The sequence below is a fragment of the Phalacrocorax carbo genome, chromosome 2 (assembly GCF_963921805.1).
Source record: "Phalacrocorax carbo chromosome 2, bPhaCar2.1, whole genome shotgun sequence".
Classification (NCBI taxonomy): domain Eukaryota; kingdom Metazoa; phylum Chordata; class Aves; order Suliformes; family Phalacrocoracidae; genus Phalacrocorax; species Phalacrocorax carbo.
The window spans coordinates 68,822,924-68,841,771 of record NC_087514.1 but is presented as its reverse complement, the minus strand read 5'-3'; the positions used below and the strand labels follow the sequence as shown (position 1 = coordinate 68,841,771).

The 18,848-nt window shown below is 38.7% G+C and overlaps 1 protein-coding gene across 18 annotated transcripts in view; it reads right to left on the bottom strand.

Moving 5' to 3' along the window:
- Positions 1 to 1,278: 1,278 nt before the first annotated feature.
- The window catches only part of ANKS6 (ankyrin repeat and sterile alpha motif domain containing 6), a 44,919-nt gene continuing 27,349 nt past the window's right edge, over positions 1,279 to 18,848 (bottom strand). For 2 of the 18 annotated variants that reach the window (XM_064443210.1, XM_064443214.1), the window contains exons 12-18: positions 15,370 to 15,559; positions 13,825 to 13,941; positions 11,872 to 11,939; positions 10,488 to 10,604; positions 9,269 to 9,365; positions 2,004 to 2,049; positions 1,279 to 1,813 (exon numbers count right to left, since the gene is read on the bottom strand). In XM_064443210.1, the coding sequence (XP_064299280.1) occupies positions 1,804 to 1,813; positions 2,004 to 2,049; positions 9,269 to 9,365; positions 10,488 to 10,604; positions 11,872 to 11,939; positions 13,825 to 13,941; positions 15,370 to 15,559 (645 nt within the window). In that variant the 3' untranslated portion in view covers positions 1,279 to 1,803. Of the gene's footprint in view, positions 2,050 to 2,134; positions 2,295 to 2,661; positions 2,868 to 6,069; positions 6,559 to 7,609; positions 7,997 to 9,268; positions 9,366 to 10,487; positions 10,605 to 11,871; positions 11,940 to 13,824; positions 13,942 to 15,369; positions 15,560 to 15,610; positions 15,695 to 18,848 lie in introns of those variants that run through there. The other 16 variants (XR_010371532.1, XR_010371536.1, XR_010371531.1 and 13 more) reach the window with 16 other exon arrangements.

The window sequence follows — 18,848 nt, the reverse complement described above, 5'->3', positions numbered from 1 at the left end:
ACGAGAGGAAATGGCCTCAGGCTGCATCAGGGAGGTTTAGATTGGATATTAGGAAAAAATTCTTTACTGAAAGAGTGGTCAGGCATTGGAACAGGCTGCCCAGAGAGGTGATGGGAGTCGCCATCCCTGGAAGTGTTCAAGAAACATGTAGATGTGACACTTCGGGATATGGTTTAGGAGGCCTGGGGGCGTTGGGTTGATGGTTGGACTTGATGATCTTAGAGGTCTTTTCCAACCTTAATGATTCTATGAAAGTCTATGAAATTTGAACCCTCTTAGACTGTAGAAAGAATGCATCTCTCAACCTTGCAGTGTTTTTCACACTGAACTACTGTTCAATGTCTTACTAAAAAGGACCTTAAAAAAACCCCACACCAACCAACCACCCCCTCAATTTATTGCAGGTGAGTACTTCTTCCAAAGAATAAGGCCTGCAAGCTCTTATTAGGAATGGCTGAAGCCTTCTTGCCTTGAGGTTTCCTTATTAGCTGGCTCGAGGTGACTCTCTCCAAAGTGTATTTGGATGTTTGGATTGCCACCTGCTGCACTGAAAGCACAAAACTGTACAGGGAAATTGTGCTGCCATAGGGCCCACAGGCACTAGGTACTAGGTGAGATGTTTCACCTCGTTACAGATCACTTATTCCCAGTTACACTGACAGGGGCTCCAAGGTGCCACTGCACGTTTTTGGGTCAGAAGCAGTGACTGCTTTCTTGTCGTAATAAGAAGCTGCAATTACTTGTCTGCTGCATTTGGAAGTGTTTTAACCAAAGCCGTCCACAGGTTTGTTCAGGAAAGGACAAGGCCGTTAGCTTAATGCTATATGGTTTGTACCCAACATTTCTATAGATCTGGCCTGCCATGTCATCTTTAGCAGAAGCTCTTCAAAACCGTGAAAGCAGAAATTACATATTTATGAAATTAATCCTGAAGCACAGTTCTGCATAAGGAGTGGTTTTCTTAGGTGTAAGGCATGTTGGAAATATAAAATACTATGCTAAATGTTGTAAGTTTCTTGACATATGTGCACTGAAAAACAGAACACATTGTTTTGTCCATGTACACATACATGTGAGTCTTCAGAAACATAAATATCATGTCAGAGGCTTCTGATGACTTGTATTTTAATTGCTCAAGAATTTGTATTTACTAAGCAGAAAATTATGTCCACTCATAATTACTATAACTAGTCCTTTCAAAATTATTTAAAAATCAAGTTACAAAAACTTATTTTAAGGATCTGCTAGTGTTACTGTTCAAAAAAAACCTCCAGCCAGTAGCAGTTAAATGGTTTTATTCTTAAAACAACCAATCAGCAATATAAAATATTTTAACACTATTTGTTTAAATATTGGTGACAGATTATGCATTTCCTTAAATAAAGTGCTCTTTTTACAAATAGACATTTCATATTTACTTTTACTGCTGTTCTAACCCCTTAATGTTGAATAGATAAAGTGTATTTTGGTTAATGAAGAATGCAGCATTACTTTTCCTTTATACTCCTTCTCATTAAACCATGACATTTTGCATTTGGACTCCTTTATCTGTGTCCAGTCAACAGAGGCATAGTCCGTTTATATATTCCTCCGTATAGAAGCTCTCGTAGTTTGTGGTGGTTTTCATGCCTTCTTCCATGTTTTTATTGTTCTTGATTGTGCCCATGCAGGCCTCCTATGGGGTCTTCATCTATGGGCAAGAGTAGAATGAAAACATCAGTCTTCGTATATGGTCATTTATTCTTCCCGCTCTTCTTTGTTCTTCTCAAATCCAGACCACCGATGCCTTGAACAATTCAACACTTAGGTTGAAGTATAAAAACAATATCTTCATTATTTTCTTTGATTCTTTGTGGGATTCAATTTTTAAGCACATTACTGCAGAAAGTCCTATACAGGTGTAGTTAGGACTAACTTCAGACAGTCATCTGTACACTTGGATTTACTCAGCCAGATGCCAAATTTCACCATAAGAAAAAAAAATCTTTTTTTCCAGTAGCTACCTTTTAGGAGGAACAGCTTCTTGTGGTTTTACGGAGCAGCCAGGTGCTGTAAGAGAAAAAAAAAAAAATCTGAAAAACTGCAACCAGCAAGACTCGCAGCTTTAAAGACGACAGAGGAATTCCACAATTACCGGAGACAGGCCCACATTTCCCAATATCACTGTTATACCAGACTTCAGGGGGGCTGGATGAGACGATCTCCAGAGGTCCCTTCCAACCCCTGCCATTCTGTGATTCTGTGACTCCAACAATTGGACCCTGTTCTTGGTTTTACTCATCTTAAGCCCTCTCCTGTACAGAGAAGGTATGAAAAGACAATGTCAAATGTGAAAAGGTCATCTACTGCCACAAACTTTTCCGGTGTTTCTCTTTTTGCGATCTGTGTCTTTCCAGCAAGTTACTACCTGAATCCCGTATGATTTTTATTTGCAAAGCTATATTGGTTTTGCTCCTATTTTTACTTCTCACTCTACAATCTCTGTACCTTCCTCTTCTGGATAACTTCCATTTGGTATTTCTCACTCTGAATCCAAAAGTAGAAAGTAAATATACAAATGACTCCCCACTGTTTTCCACTTTGTTCTGTCACATCCTTTAAAATACCTACATGTGTATCTACAGATACATATGTGTAAGTATGTATCAATATGTAACATACCATCATATGTCAAGAGAAACTGGAAGACCAGAATTTCCGGAAAGAATTATAGATTGAATGGCATCATACTCTTTTTTTCATCATAGGCATAGTTACTCTTCATTTAACTTGTATCTGGAGAATATTCAGTTTATTCCTTTGATATCTAAATCCTCCCTTTGTTCAGTGCCCCTGCTAGATGGCGGGGTGTTCTCTTTTCTTCCCACCTGTTGTAAGAGAAGTGTTATATTTAGGTGGGAGAGAGAAACCAAATGTCTATACCAAGTGACAAGGCTCATCTTTGTCTTTTGAGCATTTCAATAAACTTGATAAGGTAAACTAAGCTAACTGGCAGTTAGCTTTACCTCCAACAGATCTTTGTTAGTTTTTTTTTATAATGAGGTTAAGAAATGCCCCAGGAGAAAAAGAAGATTGTGTCCTTGCGCTAGTTTCGGTGGGGGTAGAGTTAATTTTCCTCCTGGTAGCTGATGCAGTGCTGTGTTTTGGATTTATCATGAGAATGATATGATAGGACACCAATATTTTAGTTGTTGCTAAGCAGTGCTTATACTAAGTCAAGGAATTTTCACCTTCCCATGCTCTTCCAGTGAGGAGGTGCACAAGAAGCTGGGAGGGGACAGCTGGGACAGGTGACCCCCGCTGACCAAAGGGATATCCCACACCACGTGACGTCATGCCCAGCGTATTAACTGAGGGGAGTTGGTCCGGGGACAGCAATTGCTGCCCAGGGACTGGCTGGGCATTGGTCGGCTGGTGGTGAGCAGGTGCATTACTTTTTTTTTTCCTGGGTTTTGTTTCTTTTTGTTGTTTTCTTTTTATTACAGAATTATTACTATTATAATCATTAAACTGTTCTTATCTCAACCTAAGAGTTTTCTTTCTTTTGCCCTTCCAATTTTCTCCCCCATCCTAGCTGAGGGGGGAGTGTAAGCGAGCAGCTCCGTGGTGCTTGGTTGCGAACTGGGGTCAAACCACAACAGTCCTTCAGAATATAAACCTTGGATGCTCTCTTGCATTTTTAATGTCAGTTTTGTAGAAATGGCAAATTCTGTTACAAGCCTCAGACTTGGTCAAGGGAACTCCATAAACTGTTTCCATTTTTTAACACAGATCTAAAATATAGCACTTCCTTACGTATGTATTGTAACTAACATATGGAATTTTATTTCTACTGTTCTGGAAGAAATCATTCCACTTGGTTTGCTCTTTCTCTCTCCAGAGAATTTAATAGAATCCACATGAACTTTCTTCAGTTTTTAATTTCTGATTCAGCAAGTCTGTGTTGAGATGCAGTGCTCTCTCCTTTGGTGTAATTTCTTTCAAATTATCCTGCAGACCACTGCCAGATCTGTTCAACCCCTTAATTATCCACCTGATGACTGCATGAATCTTCACACACACACTCCCCTCCCAAACCGTAAACAATTAGTCCTGGCACTTAGGCATTCAAAAAGTCTCATTTTCTTTTTTACCAGAATCACGTAGCAAAAAGGTCACCTCAAACTACAAACATAAGCATTTCCTGGGGTGATATAATTTCTTAAATCCAGTTTCCTCAGAAATCTGGACTTCACGCTGCCACTTGCTGTTTCATTGAATTTGGAGTCCAGACCAAGGAGGAACATTTTGTTCCCCAGAGCAGTCATCTTGCCTCATGCCTCCAAGGGCTGGTCATCTGCTCTAAACCTAAATGAAGAAGCAGCAAGCTAATTCTGTGTTTGTTTGACACAATTCACTGGGTTATAAAGAAGCAGTATCTTCCTAGTAGTTTCTCTTATCAAGGACAGGGTGATTAGCATGCATGGCCAATTTTCCAAGCCGTGTTTTTATCCTTGAGAACTACCAAAGTGTCAAAAAACCCTGTAACATTCACACTTGGAACGAATTAATTTCAGCAAAATTTTCTGAAGGTAATTTCCATTAAAAAAAAAAAGAGATGGGGACAACACTCTCCATGCAAGTAATGTTTGCCTATTCAGAACAGGGACAAGGACTACGATGCCCCCAAACCTAATGACTTATGGGTCCACTAACCACTGAATTATTTATACTGGAGTCAGGGCAGTTATCTGCCTTATGCAGTTCAGGCAAGGACTGGAATATGGAGCTCCTGCAGCATAACCTAGGATCAGTGGCATGGGGTGGGGAGGATGTGGTTGCTGTATCCTTCTGACAGAAAACAAATGTATGTGAAAGCCTGTTTTCGACAAAGCAGAATCATCTCACTTCCAGTCCCAGGGATGACACAGCAACTGACGTAAAAAGGAACCTTTCTCCCAGCAGTGAGCTTTATTATAATTGCAATAGCTCATCTGCCAAAACCCAACAAACACTCAACAGTTTTCTGCAAGTTCTTGCAGTGAGTATCACAGTGAGTTCAGGAGCAGTAACCCCAGGCAGGAGGTGCTCACCCAGAAGCTAGCTGAGGATACAAGAGCAATTGATTTTCAACTGCCCAAAAAAACATGGAGAAGAAACTGTAGTATCTTCCCTAAATGACCCTGTTGTGTGAAATCAGTTTTACCACCAATCCTCTACTTCTGATGGTCTTGCTTTTACTTTATCTGCCTCTCATTGTTTTCCTTCTACTGCATGTCTTAGAAGCGTAAATGTAGATAACCACTGTAGTTCTTGACCATTCCAGAAACACTCATCTAGATGCTTTTCTATCTCTGATGCCTGCCATCTCACCCCAGGTTTAAAGAGCAGCAACAGCTGATCCTGTGGCACCAAGGGAGGGGCCGAGACTGGGCAGTGTAGATTGGGGCACTTTGGGGCAAACTGAAGCTGAGTGGGCTTTGGAGCTACGGATGCGGAAGGATGCAGAAGCTGTAGACATTCGCAAGCTTGGTGATGGTAGCCAGCCTACAGACCTCCCACAATTATAAACTACATTTCAAGAAAGTGAGGATTTAGTTTCTTTCCCCCTGCTTTATAATTTCTGAGTCTTATGGATATATTCAGGTAATATTTCATTATCTTCCTTACACCCCTACAGGTCGGAAACTTCACACAAGCAGAGCTACCTGACAGCCACACTGTTTTGGGTATTGAGCTTTTGAAATGACTGAAAGTATTGAGGAAGTGACAGTGATAGGTGTGAAAACAGTGATAGCGACACAGCTGGAAGAGCAGGATGTTTTCATCATCCTATGAGCTACCTCTAGCTTTCTAAAAGGGCTAATCATGAAGTGGCTTTCTTGCTAATGGTGTCCAGACAGGGTCCTAGGGAAAACCTATAGAGAAAGCAACGGTTGTGGACCATGCAAAAAGCATAAAAATTTCACTTATTACTTCTCAAACACATTACAGGAGCCAGCCAGTTACAGATGCCATGATGCCAATCAATTATTAGACTGTAATGAGCTAGAAAAGTAAGTTCACATCAGAAAAACTAAATGTATTCACCATGCAAAAGCTTGGGAAGGTTCCCATTTCAGAAGCCTTCTTTATGTGGGAGTCCAAGGTATCTTAACGTGAAGTATTGGTAAAAAAGGTTATGAAACAAATACACAAAGCAAATAATAAGTTGCTAAGCAAGACATTCTAAAGGAACACAAGGATTAAGCAGCTGAACTGCTAAGTACAGAGCACAGGTTCTTGTTTAAATTGCCACATAACGGAGAAGTGATAAAAATGATGCTAATTTTTTTTTTTAATGGTTCAAGGCAAGATCCAGGGAAACAGACCAGTGAGAAGGCCAGTAGTACCAGGCAGATTAACATATACCACAATAAAGAATCTGAAATTTTGTGGAAAACAATCAAAAAGAGATTTGAAAGTCTTGCATCACCAACCTACTGGAATTCCTTGAAGGTGCCAACAGTTTTGTAGATAACAGCGGTCCAGTTGATGCCTGGATTTTTACAAGGCATTTCACAAGGTCCAAGGCTGGCTCTTAAGACAATAAGGAATCCACAGGGTAAAAAGAAAATTTCTTGTGTGGATAAATAATCAGTTAGGAAGGCAGAGGACAGATCGTGGGAGTAAACAGTGATTTTTTCCATAGCAGAGAAATTCACCTCTAGCATTTCATAGGGATTCGTATGAGGACTCAGGATATTCAGTATATGATTTCAAAAGGGCATATAGAGTGAAGTGACAAACTTTCCCAAGTTATCCACGTAAATTAAAAAGAAAGGCAAACAGAAGACTGGCAAAAGGACTTCATGAGACATCAGTGCCCAAACAATAAGATGGCAGACAAACTTTGATGAAGATAAATATGAACTAATATGAAGCAAGGCATATGGAAAAAATTATGTATGAGTGGTTATATAAAATGACAGGGTCTGAGCTCAAACTCAGTAGACGAGCTGGTTTGTAAAAGGTAGTTCCCATTAATACCAATTCAGTCTTCAGTTAGAGCCAAAAAAGCAGAGTACTAGAAGTAACTGGGAAAGGGCAAGAGAACTGAAAATAGAGACCACCACTGAAAAACAAACATCACTCTGTCTTGTGTAAATCAACAGTATGCCTGTGTCTTTACTATTGTATGCTAGGCTGGTACCTCCCAGTCTGAAAGGATGTAGTGGAAAAGGAAAAGAGGCCAGAAAAACTATGGTATAGGGAATGATTAAGCGGCCTTTAAGTCTTCTGTCTGGAAAAAAACATGACTGAGGAAGAGTATCACAGATATCTGTAAAATCATCAGTGACATGGAGGCAGTGAGGAGAGAATAGTTGTCCACTGTATCTTCTGATCCAGTAGGATGAAGCAAAAGAAGTCAGGACATGGCAAGTTCACAGCAAATGAAAGCAAGAAGCTCTTCACACCAACGTCAAATGAGACTGGATGAAAAAGCTGAACACAACGGTATGCACCTTGGATCTGACTTGGTACAGCTGCTCTTACACTCTAAAGTATTACACATTCCTGGAAATTACTTCAAGTTCCAGAGACTGCATAAGAGTCCCACTGCTACTTTTTACAATAAAAAGCAGCTTACCTGGTGCAGAAACTTCTTCTATCTACATGTGCTCTTCCTCTTCCTTCTCTGTTTGTTGCTGTTTCACAGCCAAATCTCTTTCATGGAGCTCCAACACACAAAAACCCAAAAGCTAGATCTCTGATGGCAGCCTCCTTGCAGCACCTTGTCAACTGGTCAGCAGGAGCAACTGTTGCCTCCTTTCTTAGAAAAGGATGTTCTTCCCAGCTCTGTGCCACCATTACTGTCTTTTGCTGTTTTCAAGACACTTTTAAGCTCAGTGGTTAGGCTCAGCAAGTTGCTTGGAGACACGTTACATCTGTATGCTTCTTCAGTTCTTGAGTAATTCCAGTTCATTGCACCACATTATCAAATCCCAAATAGCAGCTTCTCTTCACCTAGTAGTACCTACAGAAGAGGCTCTTCAAGTCTGGGATGTTATCAAGAGACATCCAGAAGTTCCCACACATGCTGACTACTCTGAGAATGGGAAGTGAGCTGCACAATGCACACAGTGACACTCGATAGCAGCTTTCAGCCAAGCAGACTATACAGAATACAGAAAGTGGCCCAGGTTGACCAACGACCCCAGCAATGCCCAGGCTTCCCAAGACAGCAGTAGGACTAGAGTTAGCACCTGCTTTCCCCTATCTGTTGATATTCAGCTGACTGAGATTGAACAACTGGGACTTGCTCATTATTAAGGCCTCCTAAAGCATACAACACCTGAAATATTATTTAACTTAACCACTAAACAAATGGAATGATTCAGTGAGTGGATGCAAGCAGCAAAATAAGCAACTGAAGGAGAGTAAGCGGTGCTTTAACATGGTGAATTTCTCGAGGCTATTCAATGGCTTTCGTGTTCCTCCGAAAACATGGATCCAGAAATACACATTTAAACAGGTTTTGACCCATTCCTTAACCCTGCGTTACAGATGCATATCTGCCTTTGGCTCAGGTGCCTGGCAGGACAGAGATTTGCAACTTTTATATCTAGGGGTGACTGTAGTAAAGGTATTCGTTTTTTACAGGTCAGCAACACCTTTCTGTACATTTTGATTATAGATAGCACACTTTAAAAGGCAGTTTCTTCAGCAATGGCTAGCATTTAACACTGGTGGTTGGAATAGGTGTATTCCAAAGAAATTGACTACAGACAATCATATAAAAATATCACCTATATAAAACAACTAAATACATACATGCATAAGTACATAATCAACACAGCTCTCTAAGGCAGTATACTAAATTGTAAACTTTGAATATATTTAATCTACCTGATCACACTAAAGAAAACTGTCTCCTATAAAGAGTATGCAAATCTAAATTATGCATCATAAACACACCTCCCACTGCTGCTATATATATACACACTCACTATATACAGTATACTGTATACTATAGTTTGCTATACTTACGTCCATTTTCTGTGTTTAGTAACGCATAACAGAAATCTTATGCTTATTTAGATAGTACTGAAGCAGGTATAAAAATCTTAAGAGATATATCTACCTTTTTACCTTGAAATCTTCTCTACAGTCTCAGCAAAAGACACAGACGTGCATCAATCATTAACCCAGAAAGCAGTTAACTGGCTTGTTTGTCATATTCTGTCTTCTAGCCAGTATTAATTCAAAGTATTCACACATTTTTTAATTAATTTCAGGTGCTACTTACACTGGGAATGACCTGGAGGTCGTGTGTTACTAACACTACTCTCAAACGAAGAGTGGAAGTTGTGTATTGTTTCTTGTAAAATCTGTCTCTCTCGTCCCTGTAAAAGCACAATCAATTCAAATATGGTACTTTTAAATTTCTGTTTAAAAAATACATTTATTAAAAGTTCACCAAAAAAATGTCTAAATAAGTTTGTCTATGCCCAGACAGTCATTGTGTACTATTAGGAATAATAACAAATCCTTACCTCCCAGATTATGTAGAAAAACTTGTAGTCATCTTTTCCTTAAACTACCAGATAGCAATAGAAATATTTTCATTATTTTCTTCATAGCTTTATAGCATGGGGCATCATCCACCTCCCCTAATTTTTAGCCTCATCATTTGCTGCTGTTGATCTTAACTTGGGGAAATTATCTTTGTCTTGTTTATCTGAGCTTCCAGTATCAGAGAGAGTAAGGACCTCAAAACTGAAAAAGCAGCTAAGAAGTGTCAGCAGGCCTAATTAAAGAGATGCTCCGGTCCATAATCCCTCTGACAAGAAAATTGCTTACTGTATGCCACTCTTAGCAAATTTGTTTATGTCAATGGGTACTGGGAGCTGACCTAAGGGTCTCCCTGCCCAGCATTGCCTTTTTGCTCATCCCCATCACAGCCTGGCACCCTTTCTCGTATCATGCTGCTTCATATGCCAGAGGCTCCTTTAGGGTACTATCAGAGTACCTTCTCTCAGAGCCTTCTTATAAAATTAAACTCACTCAAACACACAACAGTCATGAGGCAGTAGAAGTGTAAGGAATGAAAGAAGTGCCATTTACCTAATCACCGAGAAATCAAAAACAAAGGAGACCTTTCCTTTTACATTATATTCTGTAGCTGGACTACAGTTGCCAGATGATTCTTTTTAGCATCACTGAAATAAATATTCAGTAACTGCAATATTGCAAATGTTTATGTTACCAGCAGCTTCTGATATAACTTCCAATAGTCTGTACAAGAACTGTACAGTCACTGAACTAGGAAAGAGTTAATGCAAGAGACAGGGAGTACCACAAAGGAAGATATTTTTCGCTAATCAAATACATTAAATATTTTGTTTGGAAAATATTCATTTGGCTTTTCTAACTAACATCTACAACTGAATTTTGAAATGTATGTTAAATTAACAATATAAGCAAACCTTGAATTAATTTACTAAGTACAGTACTTCAAAATGTACCTTTCCTGCATTCAGTTCAGAAATAGCTGCCAAAATTTGCTGCCTTGATCCATCAGTTTTAATACCCAGCTCTTTCAGATCACCATCAGTAAGTGTAAGGAAGGCTTCCATATCCACCTGCATATTACCAAAAAGGAAAAAAAAAAAATCACTATTACAGGTTAAAAGTGTTTGGTTTTTCTTTTAATTGTATAGACTTACTGTAAATATTGTGCACACAAAAATTTTTAATGAATTACCAGCACCAAATGGTACCCGCTTCACCACTCTGTTGTCAGGTTTTAAATCTGCTGTTAATAACTCAATTAATTATGATCGTATATCTAAAATATTAATTTTTAAAATTCTTTTTCAGACAGGCTCTATCAATACAAAATATATACTCTCCACAAAAATTCCTCTACTTACAGTAGCAGCTAGCTGAATAAGCCTAAGGTTTCTTTCTTTTCTCCCCACCCCTGGTGTTTTTTGAATTTCAGAATATTGTGCGTACGTTTCCAGTGTCTCCTGAGGAGAACCTAGGGTTCATTCATATACCATTTTATATTACATCAAAACATCCATAAGCCTGTGATAAAAACAAACATCTAAAACTTTTCATATTGATATAACCTTCACAGACAGAGCATATTCATTTCTACGAAGCACTCCCTTCCCTATCATGTAGTGGAGCAATAATAAGCCCAGTGTATTGTGATGCTGCTACACAGTCTGTGTTTGTGGTGCCGAATCCTGAACCCTGCAGCAATGTCCATTTATTGTACGTCCATTCACTACCCTCTGCCTCTGGCCAAACAAACACACAATTATTGCTCACTTCTGATACTGCCTTAAACATTGTAATAAATTAATTTTACTTATTTTCAGCAATATTTCCTTTCCTTGCATCCTTCAGGCAAGTCACTGTCACAGGCCTCATCTACAGTGATGCTTAGGTTCCCCAATTTAATTCTCCTGTTGCTTATTCATAGCAGGCAAAAAAGAGAAAGCAGCCATCTTGGTGACTCACACCATGCTGTTCTCTGTCTGGAAATGAGGTTCATGCTGTGATTCCAGGGATGATACAGTACATCCTATAAACCGTTTAGCCACACCGGATATAGACGTATATAGAAAAAGCAGAGTGTAAAAACAGAAAGGGAAAAAAAATCTGAAGCACCTATCTGTATCAAAATTGTAGGTTCAGTGTAAAAAGCACTGATATTTGTGGTACCCTGGAGAATGCCATGAACACCACTTGGTCCATGTTTCAGGGTCCTCTCTGCAACTAGAAACAGTTGTGAAAGTTTAAATTTGAGTTTCTCGATCACAATTCTGATGCAATGTCTGTTGCACCCTACTTTTTCTAAAACAGTACAAAATAAATCTTTTAAAAAAAACGTACCTCTTGTTCCTCAAAAATAGGCTGGTATTTCTCAAGTGACAATTTTTTAAGGATGCCAGTCAGCTCATCTGTAAAAATAGAAAACAAAAAAGCCCCCATGGATCAGGAAAGATTTTAGTGATCTCTGCATTGTTAAATGCTGAAAATATATATTAAAACATATATTCCACCCAGTGATATATGATAACAAAACCCCAATCACATTTACTCTGCATGAGAAATTAAAATATTGGTTTATTGTGTTCTCACCTAGTTCCACATACTGGAATTCCATCTGGTCTTACCTTGCTAGGATAAAATCTTTCTGCTGTATTGCCATTCATTCCTCATTAAAAGGATCTTAACAAACCAAACCACTAAGAACAGCTTTGGCATTTCAATGCCTAAAACGCAGGTGCTTGGCCCCAGATGGCTGACCCAGGTCATGCACGTTAGACAGGAAAACTCCTTAAGCAGGCAATGAACTAAAATGGTGTATTTCCATGTCACGATCATAGGAAGGCAAAGTGTAGAGCAAGCAACCACCCAGGTGCTTCAAAACACTGATACGCAAGGGTATATCTGAACCTCTTCTCCTTAAGTGCTTGATGTCCAGGCATCTTGAACACACAGAGAGCTGACGTCCAGCTAAGACAAGAGCTGGGCAGAATTTAAGCCCCATAAGCTTCTCTTCCAAGGCTAAACACTGGATATTGGGTTTCCTCTTAAAGTCTAAGGAAATTCAAAGTAGGAGGACCTGATACTGACTCTTCCCACACATTTAAGATGTTATTACCCAGTTAAAAAGGGTAAGTGCAGTTTTAGAATAACCCACTATCACCTCCCTTAATTACAAACTACCTCTCTCAACTAAGAATTCTGTTTATTTTTATTGCTTTGCTGTGACAAGCGACTCATTTTTTTTTTTTTCCAAGAAGTACCAAAGTGGTCAGTTAAACTAAGGAGTCAAAGTCAAAATGAAGAACAGGAATGACTACATTGCACAATCAAACTATATTAAACATTTCCCTTATAAACTAACTTTCATTGTGAAGACATCACTGTTCCACTCCCAAATATAATTTGCTTTTATTTATTTCACCTCTTTGACTTTTGACTTGCCCTTTTCTTTCATCATCAGTAGAAATGTGAAAGAGAATCTCACTCTCTAAGCTTCTCAGAAGACATGAAGTATCTTGAGACGGACACACCTTTCCATGCCCCATTCTGGAAACCTCCTTTATGTAGAAGAGCCCATAGAAAAATGAAGTGAAAAATTCTAGTGAAGTATTATTTTCTGCTCGGGTTTTGATTTTTACCTCAAGGCCAATTAATTTGGTACGCTTAACACGATTTGTAAAGGTTGGCATGGTTTCAGGCTAAAGCTTTAGTACCCTGAGGTTAATCCATGGGAAAAGGTAACAAGCTTTAAAAACACAGCACCATGCAGCTTGATGAAAAACACCATCTTACAGAAAGAAAATAAAAGTTTCATTAGAAGCTCTTAGATATATTATTAACCTTTTTCTCTTTTACGTTGTTAGTTAGGCTTCTCATTTTTCATCACACTAGTGTGCTTAAGTTATAGGTTTTGATATGGGAAGAAATTTTTAGTGTCTCTGAGCCCTGAACCTTGCTGTCATAAACAACTATAACATCTAACACTTATCGCACACAGCTGCAATGCTTTCACTTGTAGGCCGGCCTTTCATGTTTGCTTTTCCTCTTTCCCTCTTCCAGTTCCTGTATTATACATTAAGTATGAACAAAACCTGAAACCTCTCAGTTTTACAACTCTTGCATAACATATTGTTTCTCCTTTGCTTTTTCACTAAGTCTTTCTTTTGCCCTACCTTGTCTCCTTACCTACATCCCCAAAGAAAGGAAAGGTTCTCAGAGCTCTTACTACTTCTACCACATTACTCCTATTTAGCACCTCTTTTGTACTATTCTGTAGTAGTACGGTAAGATTACCTTTCTCCCAGTTTTCAGAGCCTCCTTTTACCCTCACATGGTTTCGTCTTTCATGATTCTCTACATCACTGGTTCTCAGAATAGGGACAAGCTGTTGATGGTCCACCAAGTGGTTGCCTAAAAAGAAACCATGCACACCTCTGAACCCTGCTGCCTACTGTTCCTTTCCAGTAATATTCAATGCAAATCAATTTTCTACTTAATGTGAGTTTATTTGAAAGAAAAAGAAAAGTTAACATTGCAGGTCTTCTGTACTTATTCTTCTGATTACTGCTGGGGCTATGAGGATTTGTACTGCTGCTGCTGAATCAAATCACAGTAAAAGAAGCCCTTAAAGGACCACTTAACTGCAAAAGCTTACAAGCACAATGAACCCAGAACTACTCAGGCTTCTGACAAGCTGCCCCTGTGCCTCAGAGGAAACTCACTGTGCCATGGCAGTAGTGGTGCAGTCACAAAGCCCAGCTTCACCAGGTGAGATGAGAACAGCTGATAGCTTGGGGAATTCCCCTTGTTATCCAACAGCAAGTTCTCTTCCCTTTATATATTTCTAAACTGACAACTCTTATGTTATCAAGCCATCGTTATAAAATGGCACTAACTAAAATGTGAAAGGATTTTCTCCAGCAGACAGTACAATATTTTACAGCTAAGACATGATATGAGGACAGAAAGCAGGTCAAATTTCACCCCTCTCTACCATCAAATTGAAGTACGGTGTCAATGGACAAAGTTAGCATAAATGAAAACATTACAAAATCAATATGGACACCTTCAAAAGAATCAAAAATAGTACACAGGGCGTCTTGCAGAAACCAGAAAGAAGGTACCTCTGTCTTATTTGAAAGATTCTGAGTCATGTTGCTTTTTTTCCACTATTTTTGAGATGTTTAAAGACGAAAGCAAAGTAATTGATATCCTGTTTCCAATGCAGTAACATGACTTTTTAAAATGAAGTATTGTAATTTAGACCTAAAAGTTCAACTTAAAAGGCAGTAATCTTGTCAGAAAAGTAGTAACATTTTTATCCTTTCTTATGACCTAAAGTTAAAAATAAGGTCAAAAGAAGGCTATTTTTGCAATTAAAAAAAATAAATGCAATACAGCTCTTAAAAAATCAGTTGCATGTAGCTATGACTTGCTATGAATCAAAATTGTATTTACGTAGTGATGCGTTTCACTGCATTTAAATAAAAATGTTGAGAAAGTGCATTTTCTACCCTCAGCAAAGGATGAAAAACAGGATCTAAGCTAGAAAGGGGGGTAAGGAGGGAGGCCACGTCAAAGTGGCCTACCTACATGCTCTATGCTAGCCTTGAGATGGTACCAATCTCCCTCTAAATGGAAGGGATCACAGCTTTTGGGAAAGAAATAGCCAGTTACTGTAGGAATGCCAATCTCGCAGCAAGAAACACCAAAATATTTCTTCCAGAAAGAAAAAAAGTTCTCACTCGTGCAGATACAAACTAATCCAGTACAGTTATAGCTTTAAACACTTTGTGCTCTTGACGAATGAGTCTCCTATAATTACAGTGACCTACTTACCATCTTCTGTAATGGTACCACTGCTGGAACCGTTGCTCTTGGCCTGTCTGTGAGAAGAAGAGAGAGAGGACTCTGCATTGTGAACCTTAGGAGACGGGGAGGGTGATGGGGAAGGTGTAAGAGTTGGTGATGTGCTTTTAGATGTAGATGAAGTCCCAGATGGAGGTCTTTTGTTCATCTCCAGTTTTTGCTGTAGTTAATGATACAATGATTTCAGTTTAAAAAAATAAAAAGTGTTTACCTATATATGATGCTTCGATATTACTTAAGTTGCATATCATTTCTGCAGAGCATGTAGCCACAGCTAGAAGCTTCTGCTTGATTCCTATTGAAATAATTGGAGCAACATTGATTTATCCCAGGTGAGAGTCTGTCCCTTCAAATTCGTCAAGAAAAATACATTTATTAAGGCTGTAATTCTGGAAAAAGAAAATGGTTTCTTATAAAACAATACTGTATACAAGCACTACAATTACTCTTTTTATAAAAGCTGAAATTATTTTGACTCTGAAAACAGGTCTTTTCCATTCAGAGATTTAATTAAATAAAGCCTCAATTAAAGCTTTTCAAAGTACATCTGATGCTAATTCAAAGTAGCACTTCATGCTGGATTAACCAGAAATATGTAGCAAGCAGAAACTAAGTTTCAGGTGTATTTAAACCCCTTGCTGCACTGGAATGAAAGTTTCAGTCAACCCTTAAAATTATTGCCTAACATGAGTCAAATGATTCAACTTTATTAAATATTTTGCCAGTATTTAATACATTTGGAGGCATAAAGAACAGGAAAATAGAAGAAGTAAAATGAGGAATAAGAATACACATGTACGTATATCAGTCTTTTCCAAAACAAGTTAATGGACCTCATCTCCTAAATTCCTCAATCTACATCTCGCTTCACACAATTCAATGTTTGCGTTATGTGACCTGAAAAGAAGTCTTAGGTGATTTTGCTCCTGGATTCCTGAATTCAGAGTTTAAATTAAAATACCTTTTGCCAGTCAGGCTGCTACAAGAAAAACATAAGAAGAAAGCTGAGCTGGGTAACAAGGCAAGAAGGGAGAATGACAGTGGCGCCTGCCCCTCTACAGTTTTGCTTCTGTGCTATGCCATAAATTGAACTTTGCCAGTCAATGAAAGAGATGCAGATTAAAAAGGTAAAACTGATCTGAGTGGCAACAGTCTTCCATTACTCCATCCTATGCCAGAATCTTCCACCCCCTTAGCCCTGCATCAAACTGACTAGAAGTAATGTAGTATGGTACAAATTTGAGAGGTCTCTGAAGAGCATCATGAACTAATTTCAATTTTTTGTCCCAAATTTCCCTGTATTCTGTTATTGGCCACTTGTGTTTCAGAAAGGTCTTCCCTCTCTAGCACACTGACTGCATTTATTTAAATTACATCACCCTGTAAATCATTATTCAGTTTTTATTTTCCTTTTCTTAAGGCTTGTACAATCCCACCCCTCATGGATAACTTTTGCAACACTGATCAGTGTAACATCTCTGCATTTTTAGATCAGCTATTTCCAAATTTAGACAGCCTGATCCTAGCGGGAGGGCACAAGCATTTCCACAATGGATATAAATGTTAAATTTTCAGCATTTATGTTGTTGATTACAACAACACAGTAGGCTGTTTAAGCTTTTGCAGCCAGCACGGATCCATGTGTGATTGTGTACTCCCAACAGACACTGATGTCCCAAAAATCACCTCAGATCTGTGACACATGAACTTCTATTGCGAGATCCACACTGATTACATGTTTCGTTATTGGTGGATAGACTGAAGTTCGTCTAGACATTTAAGCAAAGAGCACTGAAAGAACTGTTGCCTTTCCAACATACTGGCATCATTTTTATTTAAAAGTCTTTTCAACAGTATGATGAACTGCCCTTCCCTGAGACGATCTGCAGGGCATTGCACCTCACTACTACTTTATCCCCTAATGTCTTCTACCGTCAGTGGGAACAATAGTTAAACTTCTCAATGACAGAACTGTTGTAACAACAGGTCCCAAGATCTGCAGCCCAAAGATCACAGGCACAGGTATTATCTCTTAACAGGCTAACTAATATAACTGGAGAAAAATAAGACTTTTGGGGGCACACAAGCAGCTCTTCTGAAATTATCTCCAAGTTAAAAACAAGCTGAGAGGAACTGCTCAGAGTTTAATTAGAAATATATTGGTCAGCCCACCTCTGAAAGAAAAAGCATTTAGTAGCTGTTGAGTAAACACAACTTTAAGGAGGGAAGAGGATACTGAAGTGGCTTTGTCAACAGGAAAGAGACAGATCATTTATAACCCAGGGAGCAGTTACGTGGGATAGAAAGGGAGGAAAGACTATAATGTGCGAAAGAATCAGTATGAGCCCACAGCTTTTGGGGGTCCAGCAGAGTTATAAACTTTAGCTCCCAACCTCATCTTTGAAAAGCTACCAGTAGTCCCTTCAGAATCAGGACTGATAGATCAGAGACAAAGCGACTATTCACAGAAACTGTTTTGGCATTGGTAATTGCACACTTTTTCTGATTTTTGCCCTCCAGAAATTCCAGTTAAATAATTTACCAGCTTTGTAACTTCATTTATCATTGATATTTACTGATTAAGTATACATATTGCTTACTGTTGCCTTGTAAGACATCACAGTACAAGATAGAAAATATAACAACTTTATACTCTGGCCATTTTTGGTTCTTCAGGCAAAACTTCAAGAAGAATCTCATGAAGAGATGCAAAGAAAACACAACAAAGCTGTTTGGACATTACACAAGAAAAAAGTTGAGAAATTTTGCTCTTGGTCATGTATTCTAACATTTTCAGAATACCAGACATTAGAAGTAAACCCGCAAATTATGCGCTTTCTTTCTCTTGCTCTCTGAAATGCAATGTTTCCCTGTGTGAATAAACCCATACATTTCACACGAGTGTATCACATCTTTTGTTACGATGCTGCTTTCTAACTTGTGTCTCTGCAGATTTTGAAGATTTAAAATCTTAATCCTTAAAAATTTTGTACAAAGCAGTTGTTAACTTCAAAGTACATGCACAAAACCGGGTATGTCATGAGGGTAAAACTATTCCAGGAAATTGATAGGTAACTCAGCGCAGATAACATGGCCTGCACTCAGGATCAAAACCTGACTTTGGTGGTGACAACTTAATGTTCATACTGTTTAAAAATAACACCATGTGGAGCAGACTGGATTCACACATATTGTTGCGGTCAGCAGATCCTGGTACAAATTATCTCATGTCCTGCACACAGGTTGTGCCTTTGGAGGGAAAGTCACTATGCTACTTCAGAGTAAAGCCCAGGAATAACTAACATAAAACACTGGACTCAATCAGGGCCATAGAAAGAAATAACGAGAAACCAAAATAACAGTGCAGATCTACCCTAATATCAAGTATTACATTTACTGCTTTTAAAATAGAGTGAAATTAATAATGAAGCAAAATCATGCTTTATTAT